Raw genomic sequence first — 23,293 nt, forward strand, 5'->3', positions numbered from 1 at the left:
TAAAATCCGAAAATTGAAAGAATTCTGGTGAATAATGTCGCTATAACCATCAAAATACCGAATATAGGTATGTATAGGGCTAAACGAAGACTTGCTCATGACTGTAGTACCTTTTACGGACTGCAAAATACCGAATATAGAAAGGTACCGTTATATGGGTGCTATACGATATCGTGGACCTATATAGACAATTCTCTTCTTGGGGATAAAGTACTTAGAAAGAACTTCTTTTGTGGATTTTCAGAAAATTCCCTTGAAAAATTTGGCTATAACCATCAAAATACCTAATATCGGGGGGTTATGTGATATCGTGGACCGATATAGTCTATTATCGAACTTGACCTGCCTTCAGACAAAAGACTGATATCTTAAGTATATCCAGGTAATAAAATTATAATACTCAGCCAACTGACTAAAGCTTTCCAATTCGATTAAAATATACTTTTAGGCAAAAAGTAATTATATAGCGTAGTAATTATATAACGTTTTAAAATCTCCAAAATAAACAGATGTACCCATAGGTGGTGCCTTGAAAAAATAATTTAAAATTAAATTATATGCTTTGCCAATTTCTGCCAATATTTACAGCCCTCCAGTTGAATTAGGGAAAAATAAAAAAAATATGTTTCAGTTTTCAATTTGTTTTTGTCTTGTTTTATTTTTCATTTTTGTTTTTTTTTCTTGGTTTATATGCATGTGAATCATGTTAACGACATCACAACACTTTCGAGATTTCCTTATACACAGAGTAATTTTTTTTTTGTTTTTTGTTTTTTGTTTTTCATTTCATTTAAATACTAAAATTCATATACATACGTTTCTACGAATAAAGTCCATTTCATTTTGCTTAAGTATTCCTTATTTGGTTTCTTGGTTGGTTGGTTTGGTTTGTTTTGTTTGTGCTTTGCTTTGTTTCTTTTTTTGTTTTCTTTTAACTAAGTTGTTTTTGTGCCACTAACAATAAAGTATTTTGTTTTAATTCATTTTAAATTTATATAATAATAATAATTATAATTAGAATAATAGGTGGAGCTTAAAAACTAAAAAAATGGTTTTGTTAATGGATTTTTTGGGGCGTTTTTTTGTTGATGTGGGTGAGTGAGTGAGTGTTTTATTTTAATAATTGTATGTAGATGTGTTTGTAATTAAATTAATTAATATTTAGTTTGTTTTGCTTTTTTTGTTGTTGTTTGACATTCAATTACAGTTTTAATATTTATAATTTATTATTTTTTGTTTTTTTTTTGTTTTTATTAAAGGTACCTAATTTACACAGTAGTTCTTTTCCATTTTTCTTTAGCGTTATACTAAAATTTGTTGTTGTTGTTTTTTTGGGATTGGAAATAAAAAAGAAAAGAAATAGAAATAAAAATAGAAAGAAAAGGAGAATATACATCAAATAACTAAGTGAGCCATTATTATTTTAATATAATTAATTAACAAGTAAGAAATGTGATTATAGACGGCAGGGTGGAATGTTTGAATGTATTCTAATAAAGATTATTAAGATTATTATTATAAATGCAAAATGGATTTGAAGCGACATCACTGTGCGTCTAGTACACAAGCAAAGTCATTGAAAAGTTCACAATTTATCGAAATAAATCAGTATTTTTAATAAAATGCCCCAGGATTTTTAATCTAGATAAGTTCGGAAGAATTGGTAACTTCTTAACATAACAAATTTGTAAAATTATGGAAAGCCGCATTACAGAAGGTACATTTTCTCACTAATAACTTTGAATCACTTACATTGGGCGCCATGTAAGAAATTAAAGAATTGTTAAAAAATGTGTCCCTGAAATTTGGATCTTGAGTCATATGCCAAACAGTATAAATATTGAATTGTATTTCATTTAGTTGAAAGTGAGGCTAACATTATACTCTTCACGCTACTCCAAAATCTCAAAAAAGGAAGCAAAAAAGCAGCTAACTTTAATACCCTACATAATTTTGAATTTAAATAATTTCAAAAAAAATATCCGGCAAAAATACCGCTCCAATGAAAACGGAAATACGAAGACATGGACCTGCATGAGTCATTTTTTGTCATGGGCTTTAGTACCGATTCCGAACTTCAAACACGTAATTTAAAACAATTCTGTTAAATAATGTTGCCAATATCATCAAATTTGAAAAAAATTCGACGAATAATGTTGCTAATATCATTAAAATACCGGATAAAGGGACGTACCATTATATGTGGGCTATAATGGTCCTTCACAGACAGTTTTCTGGCATTGGTGGTAGCACTTATTATGAGCTTCAAACTTCAAATACGAAATTTTATACTATTCCGATCACAAATGTCGCTAAAATCATCAAAATACCGATAATCTGGAGGGTATCGTTATAGGGGGCTATACGATATCGTCGACCTATAAAGACCATTCTCTTCCAAGGGGTAAAGTACTCAGAAGGAACTTTTTGTGCGGATTTTCAGACAATTTCACTGAAAAATATGGCTACAATCATGAAAATACCTAATATCGGGAGGTACCGTTACATGGGTGATATACGATATCGTGGGCCTATATAACAATTCTCTTCCAGGGGGTAAAGTACTCAGAAGGAACTCCTTGTGTGGATTTTGAGACAATTCTGTTAAAAAAATGTGGCTACAATCCGTTATGTGGGGGCCATACGATATCGAGGATCGATATGGTGGATTTTCAAACTTGACCTGACTGCTCACAAAAAACTGATCAGTGCAAAGTTTTAGCTTCTTATCGTTATTCGTTTTGACTTTAGTGGGATTACATCAGATGTACAGACGGATGGAGAACAGACAGGGCTAAATCGTCTTAGAATTTAACGCTGATCAAGAATATTTGTTAGGTCTAAAGTTATTATTTCGGTGAGCTGCAAACGGAATGACGAGCTTAGTATACCCTCCATACTATGTATGGTGAAGGGTATAAAAACCGTTGAGAAGTTTTTGACATAACGTAAGATATACGGATCTCTCAAATTAATTATAGCGGGGTTGATCCCTCGTTTCCTACAATGTCATCTATCTCGTAATCGATTACACGCCAATTTTTATCCCAGCAGATCTCTTAAAATTTAACGACTTTGTACTTCATAAAGTAAAAGTTGAGTACCAATAATAACAACTGTTCTATACAAGAGAACCATCGGCTATAGATTTATTGGAAGACGCTACAGTTCCGACATGGGATTTCACAATATTTCGAATTGTGAATGCCTGTGGCGATTGTGAATGTCTGACCAAAATTTGTAGGAAGCCTTTCGGCCAGGATTCTACCATCTGTGATCCTCTTTTCGATTCTGCGATGCATGGATGGTGCTGTCATCTTAAATTCCAACTATAAATAAAAATCTAGCAAACCCATGGATACGAGAACGGACTCAAAGTGGCCTACATATCCGACCCATGAAGGCCAAAAGTCGGGCTGTGACCTACACCACTTTCCGTATGTAGTAAAGCTCTCGTATAAAATTGATATTGGGAATTTATGTGAAGTAGATCATATCATCTATGAATCTTAGTTGAATGCGTATCATGGCCTAAGTCACAGTTTGGGAACTATATCCAACTCTGAATCGATTTTCAATAAATTTGACAGAGGCTTTTGTACCTCTTGTACCAAATATGACATGATATGACTTTGACAAGAATTATGTTAAACAAGCAAAAAAGCAGTAAGTTCGGCCGGGCCGAACTTTTAATACCCTCCACCAATTGGAACGAATTTGGCTATTTTCAAAAAAAAAAAACCGTTAAAAATCTTTTAAAATCTTAAAAGTACCAAATGTAGTCGTTATATTAGGGTCTACACGACGACGTGGACCTGCATAGGCTACTTTTGTTATAAGCTATTACAATATTCAAATGCGTAACTTAAAAAGAAAATCTGTGAATAATGTAGCTAAAATCATCAAAATACCGAATATAAGCAGGTATCGTTATATGGGGGCTACACGGAGACGTGGACATGCACAGACACTTTTCTGTCTAAGGCTGTAGTATCCATTACGAACTTCAAACACTAAATTTGAAACAATTCCTCTGAATAATGTCGCTAATATCATCAAAATACCGAATATGGGGATGTTCATTATATCTAAACGGGGACCCATATAGCCCATTTTCAATACCAAAAGTCCTGCAGACAATACACACGTTTGAGTAAATTATTATCAACCTACTTCAATTCGTTTGGAAGCTAGAGTGATTTCCGCAGACGGACGGACGGACATCGCAAAATCGACCGAATTTTATGCTGATGAAGAATATATATATATTTTGTGGTGTCTTAAAATTTCGAGGTGTTACACCTATGGTGGAGGGCATACAAATGACGAGATGAAAAAGGAAAGAAAATGTATTGTTATCAGGGTGGCTAGGCAGGAAATTTTACAATTTTGTGGGATCTATGACTGAGAAGAACATTAGGGTTTCTATCAACCAACTGGAAAACATGGGTCATCTGCAAAGTATTTGTTTAGTCTCTACCTCCTCTTCGTTTTCACATATTCCACAGCAGTCAAGAACACCAATGTCCCATCTTTACTTCAGATATCTGATACTGCAGTGACCAGTCAGTATGCCTTTTACGAGTCTAATATCAGAAGGGAGTTTAGTCATAGAAAGGTAGCTTTTTCTCCTCCTCGAGATTACCGTACATTAATAACTATGCAGACTAGAAAATGATTTTGAAAATATCTGAAAAAATATTTTTACTGATTTATTTAATACAATTTTAATATTCGATAACAGTTGCTTAGCCAACAAAGGGCTGGATTCTTTTTCTATGAAAATATGAAATGAAAAATTTTCCTTTTAAATGTCTTCATTTCATCTTTGCATAGAACGAAAATGGATGCCCAGCTGGTGCGTGCTTTTTCTATGAAAATATAAAATGTAAATTATTATACCCTACAACACTATGTGTTGGGGGTATTATAAGTTTGATTGGGCCATGTATTATGTAACACCACGAAATATTGGTTTCCCACATAGGAAAGAATATATGGATCATCCTAGCTCGCCGAGCTGAGTCGATCTAGCTATGTATGTCCGTCCGTCCGTCTGTCCATGTTAATTTGTAATCACTCTACAGGTCGCAATTATGGCCCGATCTTCCCGAAATTTGGAATGAAGGTCGGGGTCGGGCCAGAATAGAACCCTATTTCTTTTTGAGATGATCGCCAAATGTTTAGGTGTTGAAATGACCAAATACTGAAAAAATGTCAGATTTTGCAGTAGCTATACAGGTCGCAATTATAGACCAATCGACGCATGTAGCTAGAGTTTAGGACGGGGAAGAAGCCTACCAATTTGGGTGGTCATCGGATAATATTTAGCGGGTAAAATAGATTATATCTTTTTTGTTGAAAAAATTCAAAATTTTTCATTAAACCGCGAATATTTTTTTAATCCCGACGAAATCACAAAGCCATGACAAGGTTACTTCTGACCTTTACATTAATGTTAACATCCAACAAATCGGATATACAGCAAAATATGTGCGATGTTTATCAAAGAAGATATGCTTGAAAGATCTCTTATATGTCGGCACGGCTGAACTGATTTCGACAGTTGTGTTTAATTCTGAATGTCCTCTTGGCAGGAAAGAAAACACGTCTAAAAAAATCGCATAAAAATATCTCTAAAGATGAAAATATTGATTTTGTAAAATTTTCTCATATTTTTTAAATTTTGTCGTATTAATTATTTGATTTTTAGATATTTAATTCGACCTTTATTATATATTTTTACAAATTCAAATTTAATAAAAAAATGAGCTCGAGGTCTTTGTTGTTGTTTAATTATTTATTATTTTCGATATTTCGTCCTCCAACGGAAGACATCATCAGGAACAATACTGTTTAAACATATAACAAAATTTTACAAAATATCGCTGAGCTTCGACGCCGACCTTGTGTTGTTGCCATCTGTTTTGTCACTGCAGCATTCCCTTCTTATTGTATATCTTTGTTTATTTTTCTAATCAGATGTCTGTAACTGTTTGCTAGATTCTCTGTGTCTGTTTTGTAGTTTATTCGTTGTGATGTTGGAGTATTCATTATGTGTAGAGTTTCCAACATAAGTCGCTTTTGGTAGTTGTTCTCGCACTGTAGCACTCTCACTCTCTCTAATTCTGGATGATGTTGTTCGGTGGCACAGTGGGTAGAAAGTGCTGTTTTCTGTGTTGTGATTGATGACCTGTTTTTAATGTCTGATTTGTGTCCGGATAATCGTGTTTTTAATTTGTTTTTTGTTGTCCCGATGTAATATTTTTGACATTTTTCATTTTCGTTGCCGTTGCATTTTATTTTGTATATTAAATTTGATTTGTCCATAGTGTCTATTTTTGGTTTTAATTGAGTAAATAGTTTTTGTAACGTATTGTAGGTTTTTGGCGCAATTGAGTAATTGTTGTCTTCATAACATTTGGAGTTTTTAAAGCGTTCGGAAAGTCCGGGTATATAAGTGACCGATTTATAGCATTTATTTTGTTTTTCCGTAGTTTGTCGCTTTTTATTATTTTTATAGTATTGATTTATTAAAATATTTATGGTTTTTAAAGGGAAACTATTTTTAGTCAATATTGAAGTTATTTTCTTTATGTTTTCTGTATGAAATTCTTTGTCGCTAATATTTAACCCGCGATTGATAAAGTTCGATGCCGTGTTCATTATTATTGTCTTTGGGTGTTTCGAATGAAAATTGACTAATCTTCCCGATGCCGTAGGTTTCTGGTACCAATTCGTCCGTATTGTGTTTTCTTTCCTTGTTATTAATAAATCTAAGTATGGAAGTTGGCCATTGCTTTCTTTTTCTATGGTAAACTTAATGCGATGATCGTAGCTATTGAATATTGTCAGTAAATTGTTTATTGCACTTGATTTAGTAATTCCAAAAAGGTCGTCAACGTATTTTGTCAGAAACTTAGGTCTAATATCACAGATTTCCATACATCTATCCAATAGTTCTTCCATCACAATATCGGCTACTATCGGAGATGCTGCGGACCCCATGGGAAGACCTTTCCTTTGTTGATAAAAGTTATTCTTATATCTAAAATAACGGTTATCACAGATGCAAAATTTAAGTATTTTTATGAATAAACTCTTTGAGATTTTTGTCACTGGTTCTAGGTCTTTCCATTTTTCTTCTATTATTTTCAATGCTAGTTCGACTGGAACACTTGGGAAAAGGGAAACCACATCGAGTGAAAAGAAGCTCTCGTCATCCTGAATATTTGTTTCCTTTATTCGTTCTTTGAATTGTTTGGAGTTTTTTACATTATATTTTGAATTAATCGTAAGTTGATTGAGTATGGACGTTATATACCTGCATAGTTTTGTTGAAGGTGCATTGATTGATGAGCATATGGGACGGAGTGGATGCCCTTCTTTGTGAATTTTAGGTAAACCGTAAATTCTCGGGGCAACGGCCGTGTCTGTTTTCATATTTTTCTTTTCCCTTTCGTTAATAAAACCATTTTTAAATAATTCGTCAACTAGTTCGTTGTTTTTCTTTTGTAGTTTGTATGTAGGGTCCGAGCTTACTCGCTTATATGTCATTATGTCATTTACTATTGTGTCCATCTTCTTATCGTAATCTAATCTTTTCATGGCGACCGTTGTATTGCCTTTGTCTGCTTCCAATATAATTATGCTTTTATTTTCTTCCATAAATTTTCTAGTTTGTTTCACTGTGCGTAAATAGTATTTTTCTCTTTCCGATAGTTGATGTTTGTTCATGTGATTCTCTATCATTGATGTGAAGTTGTTTCTCGCTATCTCCTGATTCTCTTTGTTTCCAATGGTTTTTATGCAGTCTTCTCCGTCCGCTATGTATTTGAGTAGAGGGAACTCTTCTTTTGTATGTGGAAGAGCAAACTTTTTACCATGTGAGAGTAGCCAGTTTACTTCATCGGGTATTTCTGTGTCAGTTAAGTTTACGAACCAGTGTTTGTTGTGTTGTATTTCCAGCTCTTGCTTCTGTTGTTCTTGTAAAGCTTTGAATTTCTTTTTGTGTTTTTCTTTTATGTCTCTAAACGTCTTTTTTGATATTTCATTTTCACATTCAAAGAACTTATTTGCATCATTTTCCGACAATATTTGTTTTATATACTCCCTTGTTGCGTCTATTTTATTATTGTTTATTTTTTTTCAGTTCGTGTTTTTGTTTAATCAGTAAGTTTAAGATCTTTTTATGAAAATTCCCTATGTAGACCTTTAATCTATTTTGTAGTTGTATTGGTACTCCTTCGTTTGTTTCAAATATTTTGTTAATGTTTTTGGTCGCGTTTTTTTATAAAGTTGGGCGTTATTCCAGATCTTCTGCATTTAATTAAAAATATTGTTGTGGAGTTGGTGTTTAGTTGTTTGTCACATTCATTTCTATATTTGTTTATATGTTTTCCAATATTTTTGTGTTTTAGTTTAAGTTGTTGGTAAACCATTTTGATTACGGCGTGCTCTCCGTGTTTTAATTATTTGATTTTTAGATATTTAATTCGACCTTTATTATATATTTTTACAAATTCAAATTTAATAAAAAATGAGCTCGAGGTCTTTGTTGTTGTTTAATTATTTATTATTTTCGATATTTCGTCCTCCAACGGAAGACATCATCAGGAACAATACTGTTTAAACATATAACAAAATTTTACAAAATATCGCTGAGCTTCGACGCCGACCTTGTGTTGTTGCCATCTGTTTTGTCACTGCAGCATTCCCTTCTTATTGTATATCTTTGTTTATTTTTCTAATCAGATGTCTGTAACTGTTTGCTAGATTCTCTGTGTCTGTTTTGTAGTTTATTCGTTGTGATGTTGGAGTATTCATTATGTGTAGAGTTTCCAACATAAGTCGCTTTTGGTAGTTGTTCTCGCACTGTAGCACTCTCACTCTCTCTAATTCTGGATGATGTTGTTCGGTGGCACAGTGGGTAGAAAGTGCTGTTTTCTGTGTTGTGATTGATGACCTGTTTTTAATGTCTGATTTGTGTCCGGATAATCGTGTTTTTAATTTGTTTTTTGTTGTCCCGATGTAATATTTTTGACATTTTTCATTTTCGTTGCCGTTGTCAAAAATATTACATCGGGACAACAACGGGCACTTTCTACCCACTGTGCCACCGAACAACATCATCCAGAATTAGAGAGAGTGAGAGTGCTACAGTGCGAGAACAACTACCAAAAGCGACTTATGTTGGAAACTCTACACATAATGAATACTCCAACATCACAACGAATAAACTACAAAACAGACACAGAGAATCTAGCAAACAGTTACAGACATCTGATTAGAAAAATAAACAAAGATATACAATAAGAAGGGAATGCTGCAGTGACAAAACAGATGGCAACAACACAAGGTCGGCGTCGAAGCTCAGCGATATTTTGTAAAATTTTGTTATATGTTTAAACAGTATTGTTCCTGATGATGTCTTCCGTTGGAGGACGAAATATCGAAAATAATAAATAATTAAACAACAACAAAGACCTCGAGCTCATTTTTTATTAAATTTGAAATTGTAAAAATATATAATAAAGGTCGAATTAAATATCTAAAAATCAAATAATTAAAACACGGAGAGCACGCCGTAATCAAAATGGTTTACCAACAACTTAAACTAAAACACAAAAATATTGGAAAACATATAAACAAATATAGAAATGAATGTGACAAACAACTAAACACCAACTCCACAACAATATTTTTAATTAAATGCAGAAGATCTGGAATAACGCCCAACTTTATAAAAAACGCGACCAAAAACATTAACAAAATATTTGAAACAAACGAAGGAGTACCAATACAACTACAAAATAGATTAAAGGTCTACATAGGGAATTTTCATAAAAAGATCTTAAACTTACTGATTAAACAAAAACACGAACTGAAAAAAATAAACAATAATAAAATAGACGCAACAAGGGAGTATATAAAACAAATATTGTCGGAAAATGATGCAAATAAGTTCTTTGAATGTGAAAATGAAATATCAAAAAAGACGTTTAGAGACATAAAAGAAAAACACAAAAAGAAATTCAAAGCTTTACAAGAACAACAGAAGCAAGAGCTGGAAATACAACACAACAAACACTGGTTCGTAAACTTAACTGACACAGAAATACCCGATGAAGTAAACTGGCTACTCTCACATGGTAAAAAGTTTGCTCTTCCACATACAAAAGAAGAGTTCCCTCTACTCAAATACATAGCGGACGGAGAAGACTGCATAAAAACCATTGGAAACAAAGAGAATCAGGAGATAGCGAGAAACAACTTCACATCAATGATAGAGAATCACATGAACAAACATCAACTATCGGAAAGAGAAAAATACTATTTACGCACAGTGAAACAAACTAGAAAATTTATGGAAGAAAATAAAAGCATAATTATATTGGAAGCAGACAAAGGCAATACAACGGTCGCCATGAAAAGATTAGATTACGATAAGAAGATGGACACAATAGTAAATGACATAATGACATATAAGCGAGTAAGCTCGGACCCTACATACAAACTACAAAAGAAAAACAACGAACTAGTTGACGAATTATTTAAAAATGGTTTTATTAACGAAAGGGAAAAGAAAAATATGAAAACAGACACGGCCGTTGCCCCGAGAATTTACGGTTTACCTAAAATTCACAAAGAAGGGCATCCACTCCGTCCCATATGCTCATCAATCAATGCACCTTCAACAAAACTATGCAGGTATATAACGTCCATACTCAATCAACTTACGATTAATTCAAAATATAATGTAAAAAACTCCAAACAATTCAAAGAACGAATAAAGGAAACAAATATTCAGGATGACGAGAGCTTCTTTTCACTCGATGTGGTTTCCCTTTTCCCAAGTGTTCCAGTCGAACTAGCATTGAAAATAATAGAAGAAAAATGGAAAGACCTAGAACCAGTGACAAAAATCTCAAAGAGTTTATTCATAAAAATACTTAAATTTTGCATCTGTGATAACCGTTATTTTAGATATAAGAATAACTTTTATCAACAAAGGAAAGGTCTTCCCATGGGGTCCGCAGCATCTCCGATAGTAGCCGATATTGTGATGGAAGAACTATTGGATAGATGTATGGAAATCTGTGATATTAGACCTAAGTTTCTGACAAAATACGTTGACGACCTTTTTGGAATTACTAAATCAAGTGCAATAAACAATTTACTGACAATATTCAATAGCTACGATCATCGCATTAAGTTTACCATAGAAAAAGAAAGCAATGGCCAACTTCCATACTTAGATTTATTAATAACAAGGAAAGAAAACACAATACGGACGAATTGGTACCAGAAACCTACGGCATCGGGGAGATTAGTCAATTTTCATTCGAAACACCCAAAGACAATAATAATGAACACGGCATCGAACTTTATCAATCGCGTGTTAAATATTAGCGACAAAGAATTTCATACAGAAAACATAAAGAAAATAACTTCAATATTGACTAAAAATAGTTTCCCTTTAAAAACCATAAATATTTTAATAAATCAATACTATAAAAATAATAAAAAGCGACAAACTACGGAAAAACAAAATAAATGCTATAAATCGGTCACTTATATACCCGGACTTTCCGAACGCTTTAAAAACTCCAAATGTTATGAAGACAACAATTACTCAATTGCGCCAAAAACCTACAATACGTTACAAAAACTATTTACTCAATTAAAACCAAAAATAGACACTATGGACAAATCAAATTTAATATACAAAATAAAATGCAACGGCAACGAAAATGAAAAATGTCAAAAATATTACATCGGGACAAATTAAAAACACGATTATCCGGACACAAATCAGACATTAAAAACAGGTCATCAATCACAACACAGAAAACAGCACTTTCTACCCACTGTGCCACCGAACAACATCATCCAGAATTAGAGAGAGTGAGAGTGCTACAGTGCGAGAACAACTACCAAAAGCGACTTATGTTGGAAACTCTACACATAATGAATACTCCAACATCACAACGAATAAACTACAAAACAGACACAGAGAATCTAGCAAACAGTTACAGACATCTGATTAGAAAAATAAACAAAGATATACAATAAGAAGGGAATGCTGCAGTGACAAAACAGATGGCAACAACACAAGGTCGGCGTCGAAGCTCAGCGATATTTTGTAAAATTTTGTTATATGTTTAAACAGTATTGTTCCTGATGATGTCTTCCGTTGGAGGACGAAATATCGAAAATAATAAATAATTAAACAACAACAAAGACCTCGAGCTCATTTTTTATTAAATTTGAATTTGTAAAAATATATAATAAAGGTCGAATTAAATATCTAAAAATCAAATAATTAAAACACGGAGAGCACGCCGTAATCAAAATGGTTTACCAACAACTTAAACTAAAACACAAAAATATTGGAAAACATATAAACAAATATAGAAATGAATGTGACAAACAACTAAACACCAACTCCACAACAATATTTTTAATTAAATGCAGAAGATCTGGAATAACGCCCAACTTTATAAAAAACGCGACCAAAAACATTAACAAAATATTTGAAACAAACGAAGGAGTACCAATACAACTACAAAATAGATTAAAGGTCTACATAGGGAATTTTCATAAAAAGATCTTAAACTTACTGATTAAACAAAAACACGAACTGAAAAAAATAAACAATAATAAAATAGACGCAACAAGGGAGTATATAAAACAAATATTGTCGGAAAATGATGCAAATAAGTTCTTTGAATGTGAAAATGAAATATCAAAAAAGACGTTTAGAGACATAAAAGAAAAACACAAAAAGAAATTCAAAGCTTTACAAGAACAACAGAAGCAAGAGCTGGAAATACAACACAACAAACACTGGTTCGTAAACTTAACTGACACAGAAATACCCGATGAAGTAAACTGGCTACTCTCACATGGTAAAAAGTTTGCTCTTCCACATACAAAAGAAGAGTTCCCTCTACTCAAATACATAGCGGACGGAGAAGACTGCATAAAAACCATTGGAAACAAAGAGAATCAGGAGATAGCGAGAAACAACTTCACATCAATGATAGAGAATCACATGAACAAACATCAACTATCGGAAAGAGAAAAATACTATTTACGCACAGTGAAACAAACTAGAAAATTTATGGAAGAAAATAAAAGCATAATTATATTGGAAGCAGACAAAGGCAATACAACGGTCGCCATGAAAAGATTAGATTACGATAAGAAGATGGACACAATAGTAAATGACATAATGACATATAAGCGAGTAAGCTCGGACCCTACATACAAACTACAAAAGAAAAACAACGAACTAGTTGACGAATTATTTAAAAATGGTTTTATTAACGAAAGGGAAAAGAAAAATATGAAAACAGACACGGCCGTTGCCCCGAGAATTTACGGTTTACCTAAAATTCACAAAGAAGGGCATCCACTCCGTCCCATATGCTCATCAATCAATGCACCTTCAACAAAACTATGCAGGTATATAACGTCCATACTCAATCAACTTACGATTAATTCAAAATATAATGTAAAAAACTCCAAACAATTCAAAGAACGAATAAAGGAAACAAATATTCAGGATGACGAGAGCTTCTTTTCACTCGATGTGGTTTCCCTTTTCCCAAGTGTTCCAGTCGAACTAGCATTGAAAATAATAGAAGAAAAATGGAAAGACCTAGAACCAGTGACAAAAATCTCAAAGAGTTTATTCATAAAAATACTTAAATTTTGCATCTGTGATAACCGTTATTTTAGATATAAGAATAACTTTTATCAACAAAGGAAAGGTCTTCCCATGGGGTCCGCAGCATCTCCGATAGTAGCCGATATTGTGATGGAAGAACTATTGGATAGATGTATGGAAATCTGTGATATTAGACCTAAGTTTCTGACAAAATACGTTGACGACCTTTTTGGAATTACTAAATCAAGTGCAATAAACAATTTACTGACAATATTCAATAGCTACGATCATCGCATTAAGTTTACCATAGAAAAAGAAAGCAATGGCCAACTTCCATACTTAGATTTATTAATAACAAGGAAAGAAAACACAATACGGACGAATTGGTACCAGAAACCTACGGCATCGGGGAGATTAGTCAATTTTCATTCGAAACACCCAAAGACAATAATAATGAACACGGCATCGAACTTTATCAATCGCGTGTTAAATATTAGCGACAAAGAATTTCATACAGAAAACATAAAGAAAATAACTTCAATATTGACTAAAAATAGTTTCCCTTTAAAAACCATAAATATTTTAATAAATCAATACTATAAAAATAATAAAAAGCGACAAACTACGGAAAAACAAAATAAATGCTATAAATCGGTCACTTATATACCCGGACTTTCCGAACGCTTTAAAAACTCCAAATGTTATGAAGACAACAATTACTCAATTGCGCCAAAAACCTACAATACGTTACAAAAACTATTTACTCAATTAAAACCAAAAATAGACACTATGGACAAATCAAATTTAATATACAAAATAAAATGCAACGGCAACGAAAATGAAAAATGTCAAAAATATTACATCGGGACAACAAAAAACAAATTAAAAACACGATTATCCGGACACAAATCAGACATTAAAAACAGGTCATCAATCACAACACAGAAAACAGCACTTTCTACCCACTGTGCCACCGAACAACATCATCCAGAATTAGAGAGAGTGAGAGTGCTACAGTGCGAGAACAACTACCAAAAGCGACTTATGTTGGAAACTCTACACATAATGAATACTCCAACATCACAACGAATAAACTACAAAACAGACACAGAGAATCTAGCAAACAGTTACAGACATCTGATTAGAAAAATAAACAAAGATATACAATAAGAAGGGAATGCTGCAGTGACAAAACAGATGGCAACAACACAAGGTCGGCGTCGAAGCTCAGCGATATTTTGTAAAATTTTGTTATATGTTTAAACAGTATTGTTCCTGATGATGTCTTCCGTTGGAGGACGAAATATCGAAAATAATAAATAATTAAACAACAACAAAGACCTCGAGCTCATTTTTTATTAAATTTGAATTTGTAAAAATTTTGTCGTATTTTTGGCATATTTTCATTCTGAATTAAACATTTGGTAATATTTCTACAGCTAAAAAAACTAAGTTTTTAGGATATCAGGATATCATATACAGATCGCATTTATGGCCCGATCCTTACAAAATTTTGCATGGGGATAAGATGAGGGTCAGAACAGAAGCCTACTCTTTTTGGAGATGATCGCCATATATTTAGGGGTTGAAATGGACCAAAAAACTTAATATTTTTTTCCTTTAAAGAGATAGTCATAGAACAAGAATAGAGCCTAAATTTCAAAAATCCTTTTTTTTATTTTGTGTTTGGAATTTAAGTTTAAAATTACATACTGCATTTAGCAGTATCACACATTCAACCCCACACCGATCATAATTTCACATTTCATTTGTTACTTGTTTCAAATACACATTTCATAAATATAGGTAGTAATAATTAATTAAAGAAAATTCAATATCATTTGAAATAGTTTCATAGTTTCGTTTTTTTTTCTTTTGTTTTAAGGCAGTGATTGTATTGATTTTGTCTCCTTCTTCTACTTCGTCGTCGTCGTCGTCCTTGTCTTCTTCTTTGACTACATGTTTTGCGGCTTTATGATGTTGTTGTATTCTTTGTTGTCGATGTCGATGATGGTACAAAAAAGTAAAATCCTTTTGCAAAAGTTGTTCCGATGATGATGATGGCGTTGTTGTTATTGTTGTGGAAAAAACACAAAAACTCATAAAACTTATTTTTGGTTGTAAAGTAATTTTCTTTTGTTGCTACTACATCATCTTCCTTGTTGTTGCTTTTGTTGTTGCTGTGGTAGTTTTTTTTTTGTGTTTTCCTCATATAATAAAGTATTTTTGCTCCTTAATACTGATTTGTTTTAAAGTATAATTATTTTACGCTATAAAGAGTTGGTTGGTTTTTTGTTTTCAAGCATTTAGAAAAATCTTTTTTGGGGGGAGAGGGGTGTCTCTTCCCATCTCCCCCTTTTTCATCTTTCTCCTCCGTCTTGTAGTACCAATAATTGCTATTGTGTGTGTTTCCATTAGTATACAGTAGAGTTTGGCTTTTCGCTTCTATTTCCATTCACATAACTCCCCGAGATCACTCCCCATATCGCTTACGCTCTCAATTTCTTTGTGTGTGTATGTGTGTTTTTTAATTCTTTTTTATATAGTAGTACCTATAATTACTAATAAAACAATTCTTCGTCTTTCCAGGCTGGCCTCGTTGCTGGCATCACATCACACTGTGGTCTCCCGATCGACATGTATATATTCGACCGGCTGCAGCCCGTGTCAGGAAGACGGATCAATAAAGAGCGAGTCTTTTTTGAAATCCTTTTTCAAAGTACCACCATTAATAATAGATTTTTGTAATACAGTTTTCTTACGTTTTCTCAGTAAGCCAAATATGCAGAATATCAGGCAAGCGGTTATGGCCGCCGCTATGCAGCCCAACGCCGCGAACACACCGCCAGGTAGTTCGAGCAGTTTGCGTGCTGTACCACATTCCTCTTCGGATTCATCGAAACCTGAGGGACAATTGTGATGACCTGAAAATAAGAAAGAAAAAAATTAATAAACGAATGGAAAAGGACAAAATTGGTAAATAGTGTCAAATAGTTTGGATTTTCGGTAGACAAGTCTCATTCTATGTTTCTAAAGATTTAAAGTGTGGAAAAGCTGTCCACTTAGAAAGCAAAAGTCTGGAAGATGTGGCCACATCTTTCAAATAATTGAGAAATCGGGAGACACTAAGCTATTATTTTTCAATAGACACCACAACCTAAAATATTGCGTCCAGGGTGATGGCCAGAACTTCGAGAGCTTGTTTAAGCTGCTGATTTTTGGGACAAATGATTTTCTGGGACATCGCCATCACTGCAGCTGCTTACAATACACTTGGATGTACACGTGGCTAGAACAGATAACGGAATCCCAAAGTCAATGAAACATTCAAGACCTAAAATTTGGTCGGGGACCAATAGCCGAAAAAGAGGCTTATATGCTTCTTTCAGAATTATAAGAAATTAGCCAGTGGTCTCTACTTCGTCAATGAAAAGTCTACGTGAAAATTTCAGATTCGTTCCAACAGTTCATATTAGGCAAATTCACAATTTGTTCTGTTTGACAAGCTTTTTTAATTAAGAATGTTCGGTTTTATATATTACTCAAGTTTTCCAAGGATTATCTAAATATCAAATTTCAGGATTTCAACTCTGTAATTTACCCCCCCCCCCCCCCACTACCGAATCTTTTACCATTTAGTACAACTATCCTAAACCAGCTTCTTCTCTCAACTACAGACACCAATAGTGATATCCATATCAAATTTCAGGACTCCTACTCTAATTCTTTACCCAATACTAAATTTAGTACCATTTAGTACACATTTCCAAAATTACTTCCATATCTAATCCAACAAAGACATCATTATCAAAATTGAAGATTTCAGTCCTATGCCTTCACCCAATTCAAAATTTTGTACCATTTTGTACAATTATTGTACACATTTCCAAAAGCGCTTCCATATTTCAATCCCAGATACCAACAGAGATCTCAATATCTAATTTCATGATTCCAGCTCTATTCCTTCATCCAGTAACAAATTTGGTACATTTCGTACAAATGTAGAACACATTTCCAATACCATCTCATTATCTTAACTACAGACACTTACAGTGTCATCCATATTAAATTTCAGGATTCTAACTCTATTCCATCACCCAATACCATATGTAGAACTATTTAGTACTTTTCGTACATTTTTTTTTGAAGTGTGTACTATACACTTCCAAAAAAAACATAAAACTTATTTCAATCTCTGCTACCAACAGAGGCCTCAATATCAAATTTCCGAATTACACTTCTATTCCTTTCTCCAATACCAAATTTATTAGGGATTAATACTTTTCATACAAATATAGGAAGCATTTCCAAACCACCGCCAAATCTCAATCCTAAATACCAACAGAGACCTCAATCACAAATTTCAGGATTCCAGCTCTACTCCTTTACTCAATACCAAATTTAGCACCTCTTAGTACATTTTGAACAACTATATAGTACGCATTTCCTAACCACCTCCATATGTTAATCAACCAAGAGTGAAGTATACATCAAATATCAGGATTCAACCTCAATCCTTTCACTCAATACAAATTTAGTACCACTTAGTACTTTTCGAACAATTATAGTACACATTTTAAATATCACCTCCACATCTTAACCACAGATACCAACAATGGCTTCCTTATCAAAATTGAGGATTCCAGATCTATGCCTTCACCCAATACCAAATTAAACACCATTTAGTAGATTTCGAGCAATTATATTTCTAAAACACCTCCATATCTTATCCACAGGCAGCAACTGTGACATCCATATACAATTTTAGAATTCGAGCTCTATCTTTCACAAAATAACGAATTTAGTACCACTCAGTACTTTCCCAATCACTGATACCAACAAATACCTTCATATCAGATTTTAGGATTCTAGATCTATCCCTTGACCCAATACCAAATTTAGTACAATTTCGTACAATTAACGAAACCACCACAATATCTCAATTCCAGACACCAACAAAGATTTTAATGTAAATTTCGGGATTCCAGCTCGATCCCTTTAGAGAATAACAAATTTAGAACTACTAAGTACTTTTCGTACAATTAAAGCACACAGCACAATTACAAATTTCAGTTATCAAGCAACATCTGTTCACCCAAACCAAATACAGTACTTTTTAGTAATTTTCATGCACACATTTCCAAAACCACCTAATTATCCCAATCCCCGATACTAACAGTTACCTTAATATAAAATTTCAACCTTATCGCTTCAGCCAGTACCAAATATAGTACCATTCAGTACTTTCACATTTCCGAAATCACCTCCAAATATCCAGGCTACGCATAAACATCGATCCTAATACCAAATTGTACTAAATATAGTACTATTTAGCACTTTTCGTGCACTTGTAGTACATATTTCCAAAACCACGTCTTTATCACAAACCTACCACCAACAGAGGCCCAAATACAAAATTACAAAATTCCAGCTTCATCCGTTCACCCTAAAGCAAACTTTTCCAAATTTAGTACCAGTTCGCACACTAAGTACACGTTTCCAAAATCAACTTCACATATGAAACGTACTTTCCAACCATGATTCTCATACCAAATTTAAAGTTTGTAACTCTATCCGTACACATAATACCAAATTGTACCATTTTAGAAGATTAGTACCATTTTACACATTTTCGTACCTTTAAAGTTTTAATTTCCAAAAATTCAGTGCTATCCTGTACGGAGTGTATCCTGCATCCTACACTCCATCAGTGATGCTTATTTATAATTTCAAAAAATTCTAGCTCATTCCGTTTGTCTTTTAGTACGAATTTCCAAAAACCCAGCCTTACGCCCCATGACTGACCCTTGTGCAAAATTTCAAGATTCTAGCTTTAGTATTTCCAAACTATTAGTAAAAAGTGAAATTCACACTGAGATAACTAATTTGCCTAGAAAGAGTTAGGTATGAAAAGGAAACGATTGAACACTTCTTATTTTTCACTACTCTACATAAGAGCGCAACTCTCTCTCTTTCTCTTTACCATCTAATACGGAAAGAGAGAGAGTTGATCATATTTATACACCACAAGGTGGTCAGGGTATTATGTCTTTGTGCATTTGTTTGTAACAGGCAAACGGAAACGAGATAGATCCATAGTTCCTTTTGATGATCTGCATAGAATCACTTTCTGAGTTGATTTATGCATGTCAGTTCGTCTGTCCGTCCGTCCGTCCGTCTGTCCATGTATTCTTGTGAACAAAATGCAGGTCGCATTTATTATCCGATTGAGATGAAATTTTGCAAACAACATTTGTTTGGCCCAAGGACGAACCCTATTGAAATTGGAGATAATCGGTAAAAATTTAGATATAGCTCCCATATATATCTTCGTCCGATTTGCATTTTATTGTGCACCAAACGTGTTATATCAGCCCGAATATTATGGAATTTTGCACATACAACCAAATTAGGCCTGAAAATAAGTATACCAAATTTTATCGAAATCGGTTCAGATATAGCTATAGCTCCCATATGTATTGTTCATCCGATTTGTTATTTTTGTCCTCCGCAGCCGTAATATGCACTCTGTAACAACAATATTTGGGGAAATATATCAAATGCAGCTGAGAAATATCTTTGCTAAATTTTATCGAGATCGTTTCAGATTTGGATATAGCTCCCATATATAACTTCAAATGGGATGGAATTTGGCACATAGAAGGTAGTATGCCAAATTTGGTGAAGATCGGTTCAGATATAGTTATAGCTCCCATATATATTGTTCATCCGATTTGTTGTATTTGTTACCCACAGCCGTAATATGCACTCCTTAACAACGATATTCAGGGAAATATCTCAAATACAGCTCAGAAATATCTTTGCCAAAATTTTATCGAGATCGGTTCAGATTTGGATATAGTTCCCAGATATATTTTTATACGATTTCAAATTAATTTCGCACCAAATGGGCAATACAAGTCCGAATTTAAAAGATACAAATGCTTCGGCATATTTAGTCCTTTGAATTTTAAATTATAATTATAATCATAGCGTGTATGATTGAATTCTCCCATAAAAACTTTTAATTATTAAGTGGAGCTCAACTAAATTAGCAAAGTGGTGTAGGGTATCATAAAATCCGGCCCCTCCCGACTTTAGGACTTTCTTTACTGGTTTTATCATTATAATATCTAGGTTCAAATAACCTGAGCAACATTTCTTTGTAAAATCCAAGAGATCCCCAACATTTTGGGTGACTACTTCACTTTAATGTGACGCTTGCAACTACAACTTGGCGCCCAATCTAAATGTGTTCATTCCAAATACAACCAACACCAATCAGGGCAATTCATTAAAGGTTGGGTTTGATGCAAAATCCAAGGAATCCCTCAAGTTTTAGTAAACTCCTTCACTTTAATGTGACTTTTGAAACTACAACTTGGCGCCCAATCTGCATTTGTTCTTTTCAAATGCAACCAACACCTCTCAGATCAATTCATTAAAATCTACTTGTGGTGTGGTTGGCAATGCCAATTTTGAAATGAAAATTTCATTTTCATTGCATTGACTGTGAAATTGTTATTGTTGTTGCTCATCGGATTATGTAAAATAGAAATATATTTTGCAATTCTTAATTTCTTTTCTCGTTGCCCTCCTCTCTCTCTCTCTCTCTCTCTCTCCCACTATATTAATAATTCCTTTAGCTTGAAACGTTTCCACCACAAAGCACAAACTAATTAAAATTAAGCTTGAAAGCCACCTTACTTTCGAATTTTATATCTTATGGCTAAATCCTATTACATCTAGCAGTTCTGAAGTTATTAGTTTTGAGGTGAGGTGGTAGTGATATCAGCACCCACACCATAAGGAAAATTACGCTAGGCTGCCTATATGGCAAGTAGGCAGTATTTATTTGTTTTTCTTTTTTTATTTTGCAGTGAGGCATAGCATTGAGAAGATTTTAGCGGTTTTAAGAGATGTGGAAAAACAAGAAGAAATTGGAGACTTCTATTATTTATGAGAATGGCGGATAACACAGCAAAATTTTCAGCGAAGAAAAATTAGCCTACATTGGAATTTTGGGAGTCTTGACGTTATATATCAATGGTCGATAAAATATTTAAAGGGAAAATTCTGCCGATTACGAAACTAGAGCCTAAAGAATATACGTTTTGAAAGTTAACGTCGCCATGTAACCTAAATAGAGGTAAAAATTTCCACCCTCATCCATGCTTTTTAAATTTTTAAGATTTGAATTGCATAATAGAAATCCCAGGTTTTTAGGAATATAATGTCTACGACAATATTACAAATAGTAAGACGAGGACTGTTTTGGTTGAAAAATTTAAACCTCATACAAGTCACAAAAGGGGTCTTTTTGGTCCTTTTTTTAAATTTGATTTAAAACTTCCTTTAAAAAATCGTAGCCTTAGGATTGCTCTACAAAAAAATGCAGACTTTCCCTATAAAGAACTCATATCTTCCCTATGAAGACCTCGGGTCTTCTCCATGAAGGTCTCAAGTCAATTCCGTAAAGGCATCCGCTCTGAAGGTCTCTAGTCCTCCAAATAAATACCTCAGATGTTCTTTAAGAAGGCCTCAGATTTATTTGTCATAAATTCTACTATAGGTCGCAGAAGACATAAATAACCACAAAAATTGATGGACATCTACCGTATGCTAAACTCTAACCACACGCAAATTTACATGGCGATACGTCTAAAAGTGGAGCGACTGGAAACACAAAAAAAAAATAAATAAATAAATAAATTGTTTTTCGTGTAATTGATCATCTAATTATTTTCGAGGTTAATTATTTCGTCGACATCGAAAGGCTATTCTGACAAAATTTAAAAATTTCGAGGATCGGGCAATAATTTCGACATAGCTAGATCGACTCAGCTCGGAAAATCGATATATAGTACCGATATATATTCCAAGGTTTTACAAAATTGTTGCCCCAATTAAACTTACATAGTTGTAGGGTATGAAAACCTATTTATACCCTAAGCCATATGGCAAGAGAGGGTATATATTATGTAATACAGCCAAAACATGCCTCATCGAAATAATGGTTTTAGATCCTAGATCTCTTTGGACCAAATCCGTTTCAGGACATTTGGAGTCGATCTAACGATGTCCGTCCATGTGGCTGGTGCGCACGATAATTCTCGAAGGGAATATCCGATTTGGTCCAAACTTGGTACATCGCAATATTATTATTAAACTTAGATCGAGTTCGGAGATGGCCAATATCGGTGCACTCCCTCACAAAAGGTCGAAAAAAGGTTAAAAAATTATTTTACTGGAAGAGAAAGGAGAAAGGAAAGGATTTTAATCCAACTTTGAAAACCCTAATATTTCCATCAGCGCTAAGTCAGGTGAGAAAGTGGACGACATCGTTGCACTCTATCAAGTACCGCCCCACAAAAGGTCAACATTTTTTAATAATCATAACTTTTATAAAATATGATGTAGGAGTCCGATTGTCTTTAAATTACACAAATGAGATGAAAAAACTGCAAACAACTTCGGACTGCTGCCATTTCTAAGCCACTAGTCCGACAGCTGTTGAAATTATTCCAGTGACAGCTCATTATAGAGTTTACAAGCGTACAAAAGCATTTTGGTGAGAATTTTCCAGAATAAATGTTATTCGTGATGGAATTCAAGCGT

General features: G+C 33.6%; 1 protein-coding gene across 1 annotated transcript in view; it reads right to left on the reverse strand.

The window, feature by feature from the left end:
* Positions 1-546: 546 nt before the first annotated feature.
* The window catches only part of LOC101900285 (uncharacterized), a 510,960-nt gene continuing 488,213 nt past the window's right edge, over positions 547-23,293 (reverse strand). The window contains exons 15-16 of the mRNA XM_059129113.1: positions 16,438-16,599; positions 547-1,307 (exon numbers count right to left, since the gene is read on the reverse strand). Coding sequence (XP_058985096.1) covers positions 1,303-1,307; positions 16,438-16,599 — 167 coding nt within the window. The 3' untranslated portion in view covers positions 547-1,302. The remainder of the gene's footprint in view (positions 1,308-16,437; positions 16,600-23,293) is intronic.

This window comes from Musca domestica, unplaced genomic scaffold (assembly GCF_030504385.1).
Source record: "Musca domestica strain aabys unplaced genomic scaffold, Musca_domestica.polishedcontigs.V.1.1 6, whole genome shotgun sequence".
Lineage (NCBI taxonomy): Eukaryota > Metazoa > Arthropoda > Insecta > Diptera > Muscidae > Musca > Musca domestica.